Genomic DNA, 16,147 nt, shown 5'->3' with positions numbered 1-16,147 from the left:
TAAAACGAAAAAAAAATGATGGCTTCAACATCATTTGGACTTGTGATTGGATGTTTCAGGTTCAAAGTATAGTTGATGATCTTCCTGGTGAGGCTAATTGGTGTCTTCTCTTTTCTTAGTCGAGGTTTTAGAAAAGAGAAGCATAGGTTACTAACTTGATCTCTTTCCCTTTTTTTATTTTCTCTGTTTCTCTGTTTCGCTCATGCCTTTCACAAAAAGGATATCCAGATGGCTATTGACGCTTATACACAAGTATTCAACTCTAATACTTCTTCTAAAAAGTCAAACAAGATTCTTAATTTAGGCCTAGGCAATTGAAACAAGATTTGTTGCATTCTGTTTGAACAGAGGCAATTGATTTTTGACAGACCAAAAGCCTCTGCTGGTCTGGTTGCAGTTAGGACAAGCTGAGCAGGTCTTATCAGATGCTAAAAAGCCTGCAGAGAATTAATAACCCGATTGGCCTAAAGGTAGTTTCAGAGAAGGCGCTGCGATCTGCTTTTGGTACATGTAAATTTCCATTTGTATTTTCACGAAAAAGCTTTGAGCTTTAACCATTTAATTTGTATCTCGACTGAGTTTTCTCATGAATCCCCAACGATTTGAGGAGGCATTTCGATATAAATATATGGTGGGTTTGTCTTTTCCCTCTTTTCTTCTACGGAGAAGCTGTATGTAGATGCTAAATAGATATATATGTAGCATCTGTATGATGTTCTCCCTTTAAGTGTAGTTTGTTGTCACACTTTATGTGATTATTTGATTGTGAGTGAAAAGATCAGGTAGATAAATCATTGGAAAATAGAGAGAAATGTGTTTTTTTTTTGCAGATTAATTGTGTATATGTAAATTGGAAATTAGTAGTATATATCATGCAACATAACACCAAAAAAAAAAAAACACAAGGAAATAGCAAATAATCTAAAAGATTAATAGGAAAAGAGGAAATAGCAAAGAATATGAAAGACTAGCAGTAAATGAAAAAAAAAAAAAAAAAAAAAAATTGAAATATGTATATGAGTTTAACGGTTCGAATAGTGAGAAAAAAAAAAAGAAATAGCCAATAATATAAAAGAGTAGAAAAAAGAAATAGCCAATAATATAAAAGACTAGGAAAAGGAAAATTGGAAAGTTAAAATAGGGAACACCTAGGGTTATTAACATCTAACGGTCCAAAAAATAGACCGACATATACATTGTCTATAGATAATGCTAATGCGCTCCACTACACTTCTAAGTTTTAACATCTCATCATCAGATCTTCCATGTTTTTTTTGTTCTCTTTCTTTCGTTAGTAGTAGTATAGGGTTTCTGATCGATGTTGTGTTTGTGTGATATTCTTCTAATAAAACCCGACGGGCCTCTGATGTTTGTTTCCAACTCGATCTCGACACCCTGTCGTTCCGACTAGTGGAATCTTCATTCTAGGGTTTGCCGTTTGGGGTTTCCGTCAATTATTATTATATCTCTCTGTTATATATGTCTTATCTTCTTCTTCTTCACGAACGAGACTCTGATTTGTTTTTTCTTTTGTTCGTCTTGCAGGTTTATTCAATCTATCTCGATCCGATTCCGATCCGATCATCACCGATCGTTCTAGGGTTTGGTCTCTTCTTTTACTCTCTGTTTTTTTCTTCTAATTACATGTTATTATTACTTACTTGTTGTTGTTTTTTTTTTTGTTGCTTTAGGTTTTTGTGGAGGAGGGTCCTCCTACGATTGATCGGTGATGGCTTCTTCTAGGGTTTGTTTTCTAAATTGCATCAAGTTGCTTTTTTTCGTAATGAAATTGTTCACGTGATTTACTTAGTTGCTCTGTTATTTCAGGTTATGGTTGATGCTTTTATCGATGAGGGTGATGTCTCAAGGAGACAAGGACACGCTTCTCTTCTTCTAAATTCTTCAAGGGTCTTCAAGGGTTTTTTTGTTCTTCCTCTTAACTCTTCTTTTATTTACTCTCTGTTTTTCCTAATTACATGTGATTTACTTGTTTCTCTGTTATTTCAGGTTATGGTTGATCCTTTTATCGATGAGGGTGATGTCTCAAAGAGACAATTGAGGACACGCTTCGCTTCTTCTCTGTGCTAACGTCTTCAAGGGTTCTTCTGTTCTTCCACTGTAGTCTTCTTTTACTCTCTGTTAATCTTCCTTAATTACATGTTATTTACTTGTCGGTTTTTGTTTTGTTGGTTTAGGTGTGTGGAGACTGGAGAAGGATCCTACAATTGTTCAATGATGGCTTTGGCTGAACGTTGTCACTCGAATTCACGCTTTGCCTCTTTTCTATGCTAAAGTCTACAAGCGTTTTGTTCTTCCTCTAACACTTTCTTCTTCGTTTTGCAGGTGTTTTTGGAAGCTAATTATGATAGGATCATTGCATAATTAATTAGCTTCTCTTGGGTATGTCTTCAAGCCTTTTCACGGGTATTCAGGTTCTCTTTCTCTTCTTTGGGATTTTTCAGCTATCTCTTTGTTTTTGACTGGATTGTGCAGCCACTGTATGAGGACTTGTTCTTGGATGTTTCAGGTTTGTTTCATATATATGAGGGAGTTGTTGGATACATACGGATACGGTGCTCAGAGAGGGGATTGTTTTGTGATGAAGCTGTTCACGAAACAGAGGAAAGCCCAATATCAACAATTCCAGCCCAATAAACACCACCCTACGAAGCCCAAAAGGTATTTTTTTTCTTTTCTTTTTTTAATAATAATAATCTAGAAAATTATATTTTTAATGGTTTTTTCTTTTTTTTTCTTCGAAGAAGGAGAGATAGAGTGGAGTGGAGACGATTCGTAATCGTACGGAGTTAGAAGAGCCCTTAGACGATTCGTAATCACATGTCGCCATGATGATGTTGGAGCTTCTTCTCTCCGGCGATAGTTTTAGGGGGGAGGGGATCATCATCCCATCGGAGATTTGGGTGTGGTGGATTCGTTTTTTCCCGGCAACGGTGTTGTGTACAGTTGAGTATCACTCTAGATTTGGGAGGGGTGGATTCATTCTCAGCGAGGCTTCAATTATCAATTTTACAGGTTTCTCTATTATACACATTTATCAATTTTTACCAAATCATGAATTTTTTCCCTTAGTAGCATTTACTTAAAAGAAGTAGCGGAATCAACGTCTTCAGAGAACCTCTGTGTGAACATGTTGTGATAATATTCGTTTCTGTGTATTTCAATATTCCCTGATATGCTCTCTTTGTTTCAGGTTGGTGTGCCGGTTTAGTTTATGCAGCAGGTAACCTTTCGTCTTCAGGAATGCTTCAGGTAACCTTTCGTCTTCCAAAGTCATTGTTGTCTCATAAATCTATTGCAGCCTTTGTTCATGAATTTGACTCTATTTGTGACAGGTAGATAATGATGGACAAACTAAAAGACAGTGAGGAAGTTTCTGAATCCAACACAAGTGTTACTAGTTGTTGATGCCAATGGCTACCTGGACAAGAAGCTGCTGCAGGTACGCTGTTTATGTATTCTATATTTTTCTAGAAGAAGATATTCGAAACATCCTGTAAATGAATTAGTTTCAGAGCCGGACCTGTATTAGTCATATTACTAATTAAGATGAGCTTATTTATTATGTACTTCCTACAGCTGTGGTGACAACATTCATTGTAGAGGTATGTATGAATCACAGAAGCCATTGCTTTGAGTGTCAAGGAGGTTTGTGTTCTTCTTCTTCTTCTTTGATCAGTTATTTCACTTAAAGTTACTTGCCGTCTCTCTAATTCTTCTTCCTTTGTCTTTATAGATGCGTCAAGAAGATTCTCTAGGTCTACAGAAGAAGTTAATGAGTGCAAAGTTCTGACATTAACGGTTTCCCAGAGCAGAAACGTAAGGAAACTGAGTCCAGCAAAATCCTAGAAGCAGCAATGATTGAAGTGATTTGACACCAGGTATTTTCTCTGTTCCTTTATTCCATTCTATTAAACAGACAAATAGCATTTCATAAACTCGTTTTTGGTTGTCTTATTCTTGGTTTTAATTATGTTGGACAGAGACAAGGGAGAACTGCAGGGAGGCTTCGCTTCAGGTAATCTTTCATCTTTGAGACTCATGGTATCGTAAATCTATTGCAGTTTTAGTCATGAAACCGACTCTTATCTTCTGTTTATCATCCACGTCTACCATTTGAAGATATATGGTGAACTGACACCTCCAAGCGAAGCAGATCTAGAGGTAGGTAGTTGTTTCGGTTCATTATTTCTATATCTCTTATATCAATGTTGCACAACTACTTCATCTTCGGTAATTGTTTGTCTTTGACTAATGCTTTGTGAATTTTTTTTGCTCTAATAGGGAGACAAGCTTGAGATTATGATACTTAAGGCTGACGGCATCAAGACTGAACTCATGGACTTGAGGAAAAGCTCTTTTCGTGCATTAATTAGCCAGCCATGTCCTTCTGGTTTGTTATTTTCACTTCAACAATAGACTTCCTGAGTTGTAGAACTCCTATGAACTGCTGTTGGGTGAAACAGGAACTCAGGCACTAGCCTACCAAAACCGTTCTTCCCACTGCCAGTTTGTATCCGTCTCAATTCTAACTTTTATTTTTCTTCTGTTTTATGTTGCAGCCATTATATTTCTGGACAGCTTATCCCAGTTCCCCCATCCATGTGGTCTCCATAACCCTTTCAAATCTCCAGAGAGGTATTACTTGAGGCTTGGTGATTTTTATCCATCTCTTCTTGTTGTGTTATTATTTCTCTGTTTTGTTCTATTTATGAAGTTACTAAACTTATGGTCGTCTTTTTTACAGATAACTTGTCATTTTAGCTGAACAGGTACTTAATTATTTTTTACTTTTGAAGCATCGTGTGCATTCCTAGAGATGTCTTAAGAGAACCTCTGCGTGAACATGTGATGATATTCGTTTCGATATATTCAATATTCCCTGATGCTCTCTTTGTTTCAGGTTGGTGTGCCGGTTTATCCAGCAGGGACTGATGTTAAAAAACCTGCAGATGTGTAGCTAATAAGCAGGAGTGCTGCTGAACTCTTATTGTCTAGAAGAAAGCAAGATACAAAACTGCATCGTTATCACTTAGGTAAGTTTGACTAACGTTGATGGGTTTGATGGAAACGGTTCTTCTATGTGCTAAGGTCTTAAGGGGTTTTGTTCTTCCTCTTAACACTTCTTTTACTCTCTGTTTTTTGTTCTTTACATTCTTTTCGTCTTCGTCTTGCAGGTGTTTTGGAAGCGAATTATGATATGATCAGGTCACTGCATATTCTTCTCCATGCTTTCTCACAGGTTCCTTGCTTTTAACGCATCTCTATTTGCCTTATGAATTTTCACTTCGATTCGGTGTTTTTTTTTCTTCTAATTACATGTTACTTACTTATCGTTTTTTGTTTTGTTGGCTCACATTTGTGGAGGAGGATCCTAATTAATGTCTGTGATAGTGAGGGTTTTGATGGACACGCTAGCTTCTTCTTTGTGCTAATTACTGTCTCTTGACAAGGGTTTTGTTCTTCCTCTTTCAGCACTTCTTAACGCTCCTTTCTTCTTCGTCTTGCAGGTGTTGCGGAAGGGAACTATTATCGGATCATCACTTATTCCTTTCCAGGCTCCAGGTTCCTTGATCTAAACGCATCTCTATTTGATTCTGGATTTTTTGCTTTGGTTCGGTAATATTTTTTTTTTTTAATTACATATTAATTACTTGTCGTTTTTTTTGTTTTGTTGGTTCAGATTCGCGGATGGCTTTTTGACCGATTGTCACTCTGATGATTCATGTTATTCTTCTAGGGTTTGGTTTCTAAATTCATGGGTTGCTTTTTATCTTGTGATATTCTTCTAAACACGAAGTCGCATCTCTGATTATTATTTCAACCTATCATCGTTTACACTTAGCTAGCTTTTTATGTTCATTGAAAACGGTCTTTCTGTTTTTTTTTCTTTTTTTTAGGTTTTGGATGATGCTTCTATCGATGAGAGTGATGGCTTCGTCTCTTTGCTAACCGTCTTCAAGGGTTTTGTTCTTCCTTTTTACTTTCTTTCTTTTTTATTGTTGTTGTTGTTTTGTTCCTTACGTTTCTTTGTTCGTATTGCAGATGTTGTGGAAGCAAATTATGATCAGATCATCGCGCAATTTTCTCTAGGCCTACGTCTCCAAGCCTTCTCACAGGTTCCTTGCTCTAAAGTCTAAACGCATCTCTGTTTGCTTTTAAATTTTTACTTTGGTTCTGTGGATTTTTTCTTCTATATACATGTTACTAATTTGTTTTATTGGTTTAGATGTAAGGAGGAGGATCCTTTGATTGATCGGTGATGGCTTTGACTGATCGTTGTCACTCCAATTCATGTAATTCTTCATGGGTTTGGTTTCTAAATTACTTCAGTTGCTTATTTTCTGTTGTGAATTTGTTCATTTGATTCACTTGTCATTCTGTTATTTCAGGTTTTTGGATGATGCTTTTATCGATGAGAGTGATGATGGCTCAAGGACACGATTCACTTCTTCTCTTTTCTAACGTCTTCAAGGGTTTTGTTCTTCCTCTTAACACTTCTTTTACTCTCGTTTTTTTGTTCTATACATTCTTTTCCTCTTCGTCTTGCAGGTGTTTTGGAAGCGAGTTATGATATGATCAGGTCACTGCATATTCTTCTCCAAGCTTTCTCACAGGTTCCTTGCTATAAACGCATCTCTATTTGCCTTACGAATTTTCACTTTGGTTCGGTGTTTTTTTTCTTCTAATTACATGTTACTTACTTATCGTTTTTTGTTATGTTGGCTCACATTTGTGGAGGATCCTACCAACCATTGTCACTCTAATTCAGGTTATTCTTCTAGAGTTTTGTTTATCAAATTGAATCGTTGAAGGCTTATTATTATGTTGATGGGATTTTTACCTCTTCGCTATGTTTTTTCAGGTTGTGGAGTATCGGTCGGTGATGCTTTTGATGTATCCTTTTTGTCTACTATGCGCTACATCTTCAGGTAGTTTTCTTCCTCCTAACGAAAATCTTGTCTTTTGTTGCAGAAACTCAGGTTACTAACTAGTGTCTTAGGTCTGCTAAACCTGAATATTTTTAAGTTGTTTTCTTTGTGTGCTAAATCTGCCAATTAATGTCTTTTTTTTTTTTAAGTCTCTTAGATGGTACGCTTATGTCTGAGCTCCTCTTATGCACAAAGCTAGTTGGACTTGTCTCTTCCACTTTTTCTTTGTTAATAATCTATGTATCTCTCATGCTGCATCTATTCCAATCGATTTTGTTCTTTTTAACTAGTTTTTGCATCCATTGTCATTTTTTATGTCTATTTGGTGGTATGCTCAAGTCTGAGCTTTTCTGATGCACTAGGTGGTCTGTTCAGGTTCTTGTTCTCTTTCTCTTTGGGATCTGTCAGCTATCTCTTTAATTTGTTTTTATAAACTAGATTTTGAATTTTGGCTTCCTGAGTTTTTGATTGTGCCACTATGCAGTCTTCAACATCATTTGGAATTATTATTGGATGTTTCAGGTTCGTTTTAGATGATATTCTTAGTGACGCTGGCATCTAGCTAGGCAACCTAAGACCATGTCTTTTGTTACTAATTGGTCTCTTTCCTCTTTTTCTTTGTTTTTGTATTTATCATGCTGCATATGTTCCTAGTGTTTGATCTTATTCCTATATGCTTGTCACCGTGGCTACTTTTTATTTGAATTGATCAGGTTTGTCTGTTACCTCTTTGGTTGTTTCGTCTTTTCCCTGTTTTTGGTTTGTAAACTAGGTGGAGATGTGATCATTGTTCCTCCCCCTTATCTTGTTTCGTCTCTTTCTTTATTTTATAGTCTGTAGTCTAAATTCAATCACTTATGCTTGGAATTGTGGTTTCTCTTTCTACATAGTCATTATATTCGTTTAGGAATTTGGATCATGGAAGTAGAAGTTTTGTTTCGATCTCTTTTTGCCTAAATGTTCATGTTTCTGTTCGCCAAAATGTCCTAGTGTTTGATCCTTACTCATATTCTTGTAATGATGGCTTGTTTTAATGTAAAGTTCTCCCTTCTTTAACATAATGTTCTATTTTGATATATTTTCATTTACAAGTCTTCTTTGTTACCTTCTTGGTAGTCTCTTCTCGTTTCCTTGGAGATGTAATCAGTTTTTCTTCCCTTTTCTCTTTCTGACTTTTGTTTTATGATATGAATTGTTTTAAGACTTGCGTGTTTTTTTTTTATGATCTGCATTTTTTTCTTCTATGTTTCGTTCCCTGAGCTTTGGACTGTAACAGTGGGGAGTTTCACATCTGCCTAGTGATGATGGCTTTTCTGCTTATGTTTTTTTCTTTTTATGTTTTGGCTACCTCTATATTTCATGGAGATGTCATCAGGATTTGCTTTTGCCTTTCTGATTTTGCATTCTGCATCTTTTCTATGCTTTAAATGCACCTGCTTGAGTCATTATCTTTATGCATAGGAATTTGGATGTTGCAAAGGCAGATTTCTGTTTGGATATATATATCATGCATCATGACTCATGAATTTGTGAGGTGGCTTTTCTATGTTTTGTTACTTCCTATAGTATTTTTACTTGGCCTTTGTTGTTGTAGATTGTGGTGGATAATGCTATGATATTTCTTAATTATATTTTTACTTAATAATTAAAAAATATTTCTATGAATTAATAATTATTAATTTATAAATAAATTAATTCACTAAAAATTATTAAAATATTTTTATCTCAAGATTATTAATTTATAGGTTTTACTGTTGTACCTACCAATAAATAAAATTAATAAAATAACATCTACAAGGCATCATTTTCATTTTGATAATATCATGGATTGTTACTGTAGACAATCAAGGTCATTAAACATAAATTTGAACTTAGACAATTAAGGTCATTAAACTATACAATTTATAACATCCAAATCACTATTTTCTAGTAATTGTCTCAAGTCAAAAAAAGTTAAAATTTGAAAAATTAAAACAAATCTCTCTATATATTAATTAATGAGACAAAATAAATAATAAATTATACTATCAATACAAATAATAAAATATCATGATCTCAATATTATTAATTTATAGAGATTTTAAATAAATATATAAAACATCAAAAGCAGGCAATAAGATATCGTTTACGTGGCACATTAAAACCCAAGTGAAACAGTAATAAATAAATGTTACTACACACACAACCACGAATGCTGTACTGAGAGAGTATTGTATCCAACAATCGGATCTCTTTTTTCTTCGAACCAAATACTCACAAAGAGGTCTTCTCTTTCCTCAACCTGACCCGGAAAGCAATATCATCTCTCGGTTACCATCCTCTTTCTCTCTGTTGCTTTGAAGATCGTCTCGTCAAGATCGAGAACCAAGATGATGGAACGGTGTCGTTTCACGTGGATTGTGATGGTTCAGGTGTCACATTCGTCAACGCTTCAGCTAAAACCATTTTGGGGTGAGTGACGTTTCTGGACAGGGTTCTTGAAACTTGTTTTTCTGGTCGAACGGAATTACAAGCTATGAATGGGATCTCTGATTCGTTAATTGCGGTTCAAGTAATGGAACTGAAAGATGGAGTTTTCATTGCCGTTGGTTATAGCCATATTGTTACTGATGGGAGGAGAGGAGATATCGAGATTCAGACGTCTTTGTATAAGTAAAATTGTATATATATATATATATTAGAAGTTGTACTCGCCCGAGATTTTAATTTAAAATATTTTATATCAATATAAATTTTTGAGCTCAAATATTCATTCAAAGTTTTGAGTATAAATCTATATAAACACTTAATTTATTTTACTATGTGTTATAAAACATATATATTACTGAAGATAATGTTTTTTGGTTATATCTATTTGTGCGGGATTTTAGTTTAATTTTCTTATCAATAAGAATCATTGAATATAGATATAATCATTTGAAAAATAAAAAATAAATCTATATAAATGTCATACTTATTTTACTAATATTTATATAACACATAGTCTAGTGTCACAATAATGTTTTCATGGCAAATCAACAATATATCACGTGATAACAAAAATGACTTAAGAACCTCACTGGAAGAGTAAATAATATTGTCAACAATCTTCTGGCATTTTATCCTTAAAAGAGTTCATTTCATATTCATATCCCATGAAAACAATTTTTTTATTAAGTTTTAACGTCGATTATAATGTCGACCATTGCCCTAATTATAGAGTTTAAACATATCGATATCCTACATTAAATGCAAATATATTTGTAAACAGATTTAGTGCTATGTCACTACATTAAATGCAAATATATTTGTAAACAGTTTTAGTGCTATGTCACTACAAGGGGTTGTCCAGGCACATCACCTGTCATAATAGAATTTCCGACCAAGTCAGAAATGCTTAGAAGGTGAAATGGTTAAACCCGTAAATGAATATTCATTAACTAATCCAAATTACATATTTTTCTAAAACCTTATATGTTATTTTCGAATGTAAATTTTGTGATGCAATCTTAACTTCGTCTTCTCAAAAAAACATAGTGTACTTTAAATATGTTGTTTCTACCAATATTTTTGGGTTAAAAACATTTGATAAAATTGATGAAAATCTCAAACTTATTTTATATTTTATTTTTTATCATGTTATAGAATTATATCTCCAGTTGATAATATGTCTTCTAAGCTACACAAATCATATGTAACTTTTTGTAACGGCTTACATATATTTTTATATATATATTGTGACCATTTATATTTATTTTCTTTTTTTAGAAAGATTATTTTTTCCAAATTATTTTTCATAGTTTTCTCAAAAAAGTGTAATCCTTACAATATCTTCGTTTTAGTTCAAAACTTTAAATTTGATATTATTTTTTTTGAAACTGAAAATTAATAATAAATCTTTTATATTTCTTAGAAGCTAATGTTTCACTTCAATTTTATTTTATGTTTAGATTTTTATAAATACAGAAGTATAATTTTATTTTAATTTTAAAAATCTAAACCAAACCAATATTTAACTTTCCTTAATTATAAGTATACAGAATTTGTTTCCTTAATTTTGTTTGCTTTTTAATTTAATTTTGATTTATTTTTTAAATGAAATATTAAATGGAAGATTCTGATTGACTGAGAGAAGATGGGGTGAATGGAGAGGTTCATCCCTAGGGGTGAACCTAAGTATTTTTCTATAATATTTATTTATATGTAAAAATCCGTCCCTCAAAACCCAAAAATTAGATATGTGCATTTGGCCTATTTCATGTCTATTACAAATTATTATAAGATTTTAATACTATATATATTAGATAATATATATATCTGAAATATTATATAATAATATATATTATTTGATTTTTTTTTTATTTTTAAAACCTTGCAAATAACCTGAAAATCTGTGGAATCCACCGGAAAAATACATAAATTTAAATATCTATATTTTAAAATACATCTCGTTATCCAAAATTCTTGTCTTGTATTTTGTCTGAAATTAGGGTAAAATAATTTTTTTAACTTTTTTAATTACCATTCTCGTCTTGTACCGTTATTAAAAATAAATTGCTGTACGGAAAATTTTGAAAATATTACTAACCCATCCCATCTCGTTTTCTCAACTTCTAATCTAAAGTTATTATAGTCACATGGATCCCAAGCTTTTAGTTTACTATGAAAACATTATTTTATATCTAATGGATTATATAGGTTGGTTTTTCTTTGGCTTCTAAGAATTTCTAAATGTTATGTATCACAAAGTTTCTAAAATTTGTTTTTTGGTTCTTTTTTTAAATGCAATTATTGGTTTTGTCTTATTTGTGTATTCGTTTTAGTTTTATATTGAGGCATCAATAAAAAAAGATATTTCCAATTTTATGTTCTGTTCACATTTTCGCAAATTTTTTCTCCAATTATTGTTTTTCAACCTTAATTAGGGATGTTAAATATGCAATTCCTCTATATATAAAATCGAAACATAATCAATGAGTGAAACTGAAATAAAAAAATCATGTGAGTCGTAAACTCCTCACTAATAAACTAAAAATGCTTCACGATTAAAAAAAATCATAAAATGACAGTTTTATGAAAATCACTCGTTTGAATCAAAGTTAGTAGAATTTGGTAATATACATAAGAAAAAATTATGTAATTTACTTTTAAAATTTTCTTGATTGGTTGTGAGGTTATCGGCGTAGTTGTATCATGCAATAGGCTTACAACTATTGTACCATGAAGTAATATATAATTAGAAAGGAAACACCAAATGTCACATATAAATATTGAGTAGAAACTCATAAAATGATAGTATAGATGTAAAAGAAAAGTTAAGGGAAAAAAAGCTTACGTTATCTTGTATCAACTTTTGCTATGAAGTCTTGATGGATGCTAGACCTCATCTCTCGTACCATACTCGTTTATGGCCAACTTAAACCCATCCATCCTGATAAACATGCGTAAGCGAAATACATAAGTCGAATATAACATCATCACGATTCATGATTGAAAATTTAAAACTAACAAAAAAATAAAACGATTTAAAAATAATTTAAAGAAAAAATTGCATTAAAAATGATGATAAATAAGATTTAACCTTGTTTCGATATTTATGCTCCTTTCCTTCCATTGCAAAGTTAAATACTGCTGCGTGTAAGAAACTTCAAGAAGTATAGAATCTGTATTGGCATAGTTAGAATCTGTTTGTTTGTTACTTCAACCAGATTTGTTATATTGTTTTGGAGATTCTTCATGACACACTGACTGGTTGTCTATTTTTATTATGTGTAGGAGGGATTCTGGTTTCATGGCGCCGAGAAAGACTACTTGATGCTTGCGTATTGGATCCACAAAGATTTCAAGAGAAGACAGGACGATTTCAAGGCCAAGGTTTTGGCGCCTGATCAACAAGGAAACTTGTACTACAACACCCGCGACTTACATTCGGGTCATTGACCTTCAACAGAGCAGTCCTCACAGATTCTAACGAAGCTGGTTTATTTGCTTCCTCTCTCTCTCTTTATGTAAGCATTTTGACTGACTCTTGAATCTATTTAGCCCTCAACCAAAAACATAAAAAGCCTTACAAATGAAAACATTTGCATTCAGTGCGATCCAAATGCAATACAATGGCTTTAGGTTACATACAAGATTCAAAGAAGCAGATTCGTTAGTGAATCCTATTGTTCAACAAACACAGTTGATCCTCTTTACACAGATTCAAACAAGCTGGTTTATTTGTCAACGCCTATTTATTTACCAAAACAAGATCCAAAATATTTTTGATTTTGCCACTATCTAAAGCAAATTAAACGCTTGCAAGATGATTTGGTGGAGAATATTTGGGCAAAATTTGGAGCAAATCAGTATTAAAATTAATCATTCTCTCTATTTATAAATTACACTTCTGTTGTAATATGTATTATTGTTTTTATTATGTTTTGTATGTTTGAAAATTAATTAAAATAGAATATTTTCTAATTTTAGAAAACCTTAAATGTTTACACATTTATATCACTTCTATTCTATTTAAAATTTTTAAATTTTAAAAAACAATATTTTCAAAAATAAGAGACCTAAAATAAGAACCTACCAATAAATGAGAAAATTTTATCTAAGAGATCATGAGTTCTTATATTCCAAACAGTACACAATTAATTCATAAAAAAATTATGAACTCCCCTTACTCAAACCCACCGACCGATAAACATGCTCTAAGGCACTAACCACAATAGTATAATCAAATTATACGAAGATGGTGTTCAGGGCATTTTCCATATTGTCAGAAGAAGAGAAATTTGTTGTATGTGTTTTTTTGTTTTCTTTTTCTTCTCTTTTAAGTTTTAACATCATAACAAATTATTCCCACAAAATTTCAAATCCACCAAATCAAACTGTATATTTCATCTAGAGTTTTTTTGTTTTTTCTTTTCAGACCATCTACACTGGTAGATTCTCTTACCATTACTTTTATTAAAAAAACAATAAAAGAAAGAGAAAGAAGAAAAAAAGGGGGAAACGTTTTTTCCCATAGTGACTTGAGAATCGGTTCTCATAACAAATAAGGCAGATGTTATTTGCTTATTGGGACAGCTAATAAATAAATAAATAATAATAATTTGTAAAAAAATAATTTCTTTTATTTAGTTACGTCTTCAAGGGTTTAGTTATTCCTCTTAACACTTCTTTTATTTACTCTCTGTTTTTTTTTTTATTGGTTCCTTACGGTGCTTTCTTCTTCTTCGTCTTGCAGGTGTTTTGGAAGCTAATTATATACTCTTCTCCTGGCTACGTCTTCAAGCTTTCTCACGGGTTTTGTTAACATGTGATCATTTTTTTTTGGTTTTATAGTTGTTTCACTTCACTCTATCGTTTTGGTATCAATAATACTCAGGTGTGGTTGGAGGAGAGGTGTCTGATCTACACTTTACTAAATTAGGTGGCTGGAGAGGAAGACCCGAGGTGTTTCTTGGCGGTTTTGCTAACAGGTGATGCGTTTTGGTCTTTGTTGTTGGTTTCACGATCTATCATTTTGGTTTCAGTAGTACCTACTTATCATTTTGTTAAGTTGTTGTCTTCTTTTTATTTTTGCAGAGCAAACTATAGAAGAGGTACAACATAACATCTTTGAAAGGTAAAGTGCTCTTCTTCTCTTTTCTATTTTTTTCGTTATGATTGATGCATGTGACTATGGAAGAGGTACAACATAACATTGTGGGATATTATTAATTCTTGATTATAATGCAGGAAAAGGGTGTGTGTTTACTTACGACGCTGTTGGATCATATATATGAGGGAGTTGGATACGGTGCTCAAGGTTCTGGCTCCACACTCATCATGCATTTCTTTGACAACCAGCTCAAGTCTCTCTTCTTCTGCTACCTAAACAGGTTTGTCTTCGTTTCGTGCTTTGGCTTTACGCATTATGGTTTAGCATAAAAATGAATAATTCAGGTTTTTGATGCTTAACATTATGAAATATAGTTCAATGAATCAAAGTCAAATGTACGGTACGTTGCCATAAACTAGAGATGGTCCAACCTAATTAAACGTTAATTTAATTGAACATATGATATGGTTCAGAGTTAAAACAAAGAAGAAAGAGGAGAAGAAAAAAGAGCCACGAGTCTCGTTCATGACTAAGACTGAAGTTGATCATCTCGAAGACGGCTATCGTTGGAGAAAGTACGGCCAAAAAGCAGTAAAAAACAGTCCTTATCCGAGGTAATTTTATCGGTCCTTAATAATTATTATATTTATTTTTATAAAACGATTTATTTCAATATAATTATCCTTCTAAAACTTTTAGTTTTTTATTTATCATTCAATACACATCGATAAAGAAATATTTATGACATTGTTTGAAAAGTCTTATCAATTTTGTTTTTTCAGTCTATATTTTAATTAACAACGAAGAAAATTAAAAAAAAAAAAAAAAAAAAAAATGTAACTAACATTATAATTACAAGTCACATGCTAAAACAATATACTATACTCTCAATTACGCGAACAGGAGTTACTATAGATGCACGACGCAGAAATGTAACGTGAAGAAGAGAGTGGAGAGATCCTACCAAGATCCAACGGTCGTGATCACAACTTACGAGAGTCAGCACAACCACCCGATCCCGACCAATCGCCGGACGGCAATGTTCTCTGGAACCACCGCATCAGATTACAACCCATCTTCGTCTCCAGTATTCTCCGACCTCATAATGAATACTCCAAGAAGCTTCTCAAATGATGATCTCTTCCGTGTGCCATACGCTAGTGTGAACGTGAACCCTACTTATCATCAACAACAGCAACAGGGATTTCATCAGCAGGAGAGTGAGTTCGATCTCTTGAAGGAGATGTTTCCTTCGGTTTTCTTCAAACAAGAGCATTGACGATATAAATAATAATTATGTATAATATAGAAACAATTCGGATGCATAATAATAAGTGATAGTGTTATTTATTTTTGCATGTATATGTATATACATGTTTTTGTAACTAGCTATAGGATAAATATGGAGCCCTTTCGACTTATAAAAATAATTTCTTTTCTTGAAGTAATTTTGTTACATGTCTATAGAAGCATAGACGATCCTTCTTGGGTCTCTCTTTTTCCTCTTTTTTTGCTTTATATACTAACGAGGAAAAGGAAATAACATCATATCTTAAATAAAACTTTTTTTTGGGTATTTGAAACTAAATTTAGACTAGAGAGTTAGATCGAACTTAACTATATT

General features: G+C 32.8%; 2 protein-coding genes across 7 annotated transcripts; both read left to right on the top strand.

The window, feature by feature from the left end:
- The first annotated feature begins 1,235 nt into the window (after positions 1–1,235).
- On the top strand, positions 1,236–8,472 carry LOC104788559 (uncharacterized). 4 transcript variants are annotated; one of them, XM_087452331.1, is made up of 29 exons: positions 1,236–1,429; positions 1,546–1,601; positions 1,692–1,744; positions 1,828–2,099; positions 2,196–2,251; positions 2,344–2,432; positions 2,528–2,679; positions 2,763–3,033; positions 3,212–3,270; positions 3,354–3,460; positions 3,598–3,666; positions 3,755–3,899; positions 4,002–4,036; positions 4,141–4,182; positions 4,303–4,411; positions 4,581–4,656; positions 4,766–4,790; positions 4,922–5,054; positions 5,196–5,260; positions 5,386–5,411; positions 5,529–5,583; positions 5,702–5,759; positions 5,919–5,982; positions 6,064–6,137; positions 6,248–6,314; positions 6,411–6,494; positions 6,571–6,635; positions 6,760–6,790; positions 6,884–8,472. In XM_087452331.1, the coding sequence occupies exons 19-25, from the start codon at positions 5,247–5,249 to the stop codon at positions 6,251–6,253; spliced, it is 297 nt and encodes a 98-aa protein (XP_087308457.1). In that variant the 5' UTR covers positions 1,236–1,429; positions 1,546–1,601; positions 1,692–1,744; positions 1,828–2,099; positions 2,196–2,251; positions 2,344–2,432; positions 2,528–2,679; positions 2,763–3,033; positions 3,212–3,270; positions 3,354–3,460; positions 3,598–3,666; positions 3,755–3,899; positions 4,002–4,036; positions 4,141–4,182; positions 4,303–4,411; positions 4,581–4,656; positions 4,766–4,790; positions 4,922–5,054; positions 5,196–5,246; the 3' UTR covers positions 6,254–6,314; positions 6,411–6,494; positions 6,571–6,635; positions 6,760–6,790; positions 6,884–8,472. The 4 variants fall into 4 exon arrangements, with proteins under 4 accessions (XP_087308457.1, XP_087308458.1, XP_087308456.1 ...); XM_087452332.1 differs by lacking the exons at positions 1,236–1,429; positions 1,546–1,601; positions 1,692–1,744; ... (13 more) ...; positions 4,766–4,790; positions 4,922–5,054 and adding an exon at positions 5,069–5,109 and having other exon boundaries at positions 6,411–6,635; XM_087452333.1 differs by lacking the exons at positions 1,236–1,429; positions 1,546–1,601; positions 1,692–1,744; ... (14 more) ...; positions 4,922–5,054; positions 5,386–5,411 and adding an exon at positions 5,074–5,109.
- A 5,327-nt stretch (positions 8,473–13,799) lies between these two features.
- Positions 13,800–15,967, top strand: LOC104771897 (WRKY transcription factor 8). Of its 3 annotated transcripts, none has more exons than XM_087452327.1 (7): positions 13,800–13,979; positions 14,167–14,225; positions 14,308–14,401; positions 14,508–14,547; positions 14,661–14,803; positions 14,997–15,137; positions 15,427–15,967. In XM_087452327.1, the coding sequence occupies exons 5-7, from the start codon at positions 14,751–14,753 to the stop codon at positions 15,800–15,802; spliced, it is 570 nt and encodes a 189-aa protein (XP_087308453.1). In that variant the 5' UTR covers positions 13,800–13,979; positions 14,167–14,225; positions 14,308–14,401; positions 14,508–14,547; positions 14,661–14,750; the 3' UTR covers positions 15,803–15,967. The 3 variants fall into 3 exon arrangements, with proteins under 3 accessions (XP_087308453.1, XP_087308455.1, XP_087308454.1); XM_087452329.1 differs by having other exon boundaries at positions 13,937–13,979; positions 14,167–14,238; positions 14,353–14,401; XM_087452328.1 differs by lacking the exon at positions 13,800–13,979 and having other exon boundaries at positions 14,083–14,238; positions 14,353–14,401.
- The last annotated feature ends 180 nt before the right edge of the window (positions 15,968–16,147 follow it).

This window comes from Camelina sativa, chromosome 5, assembly GCF_030686135.1.
Source record: "Camelina sativa cultivar CO46 ecotype springtype chromosome 5, ASM3068613v1".
Taxonomy (NCBI): domain Eukaryota; kingdom Viridiplantae; phylum Streptophyta; class Magnoliopsida; order Brassicales; family Brassicaceae; genus Camelina; species Camelina sativa.
Note: the sequence above shows the minus strand (reverse complement) of the source record. Positions and strands in the feature narration are given on the sequence as shown.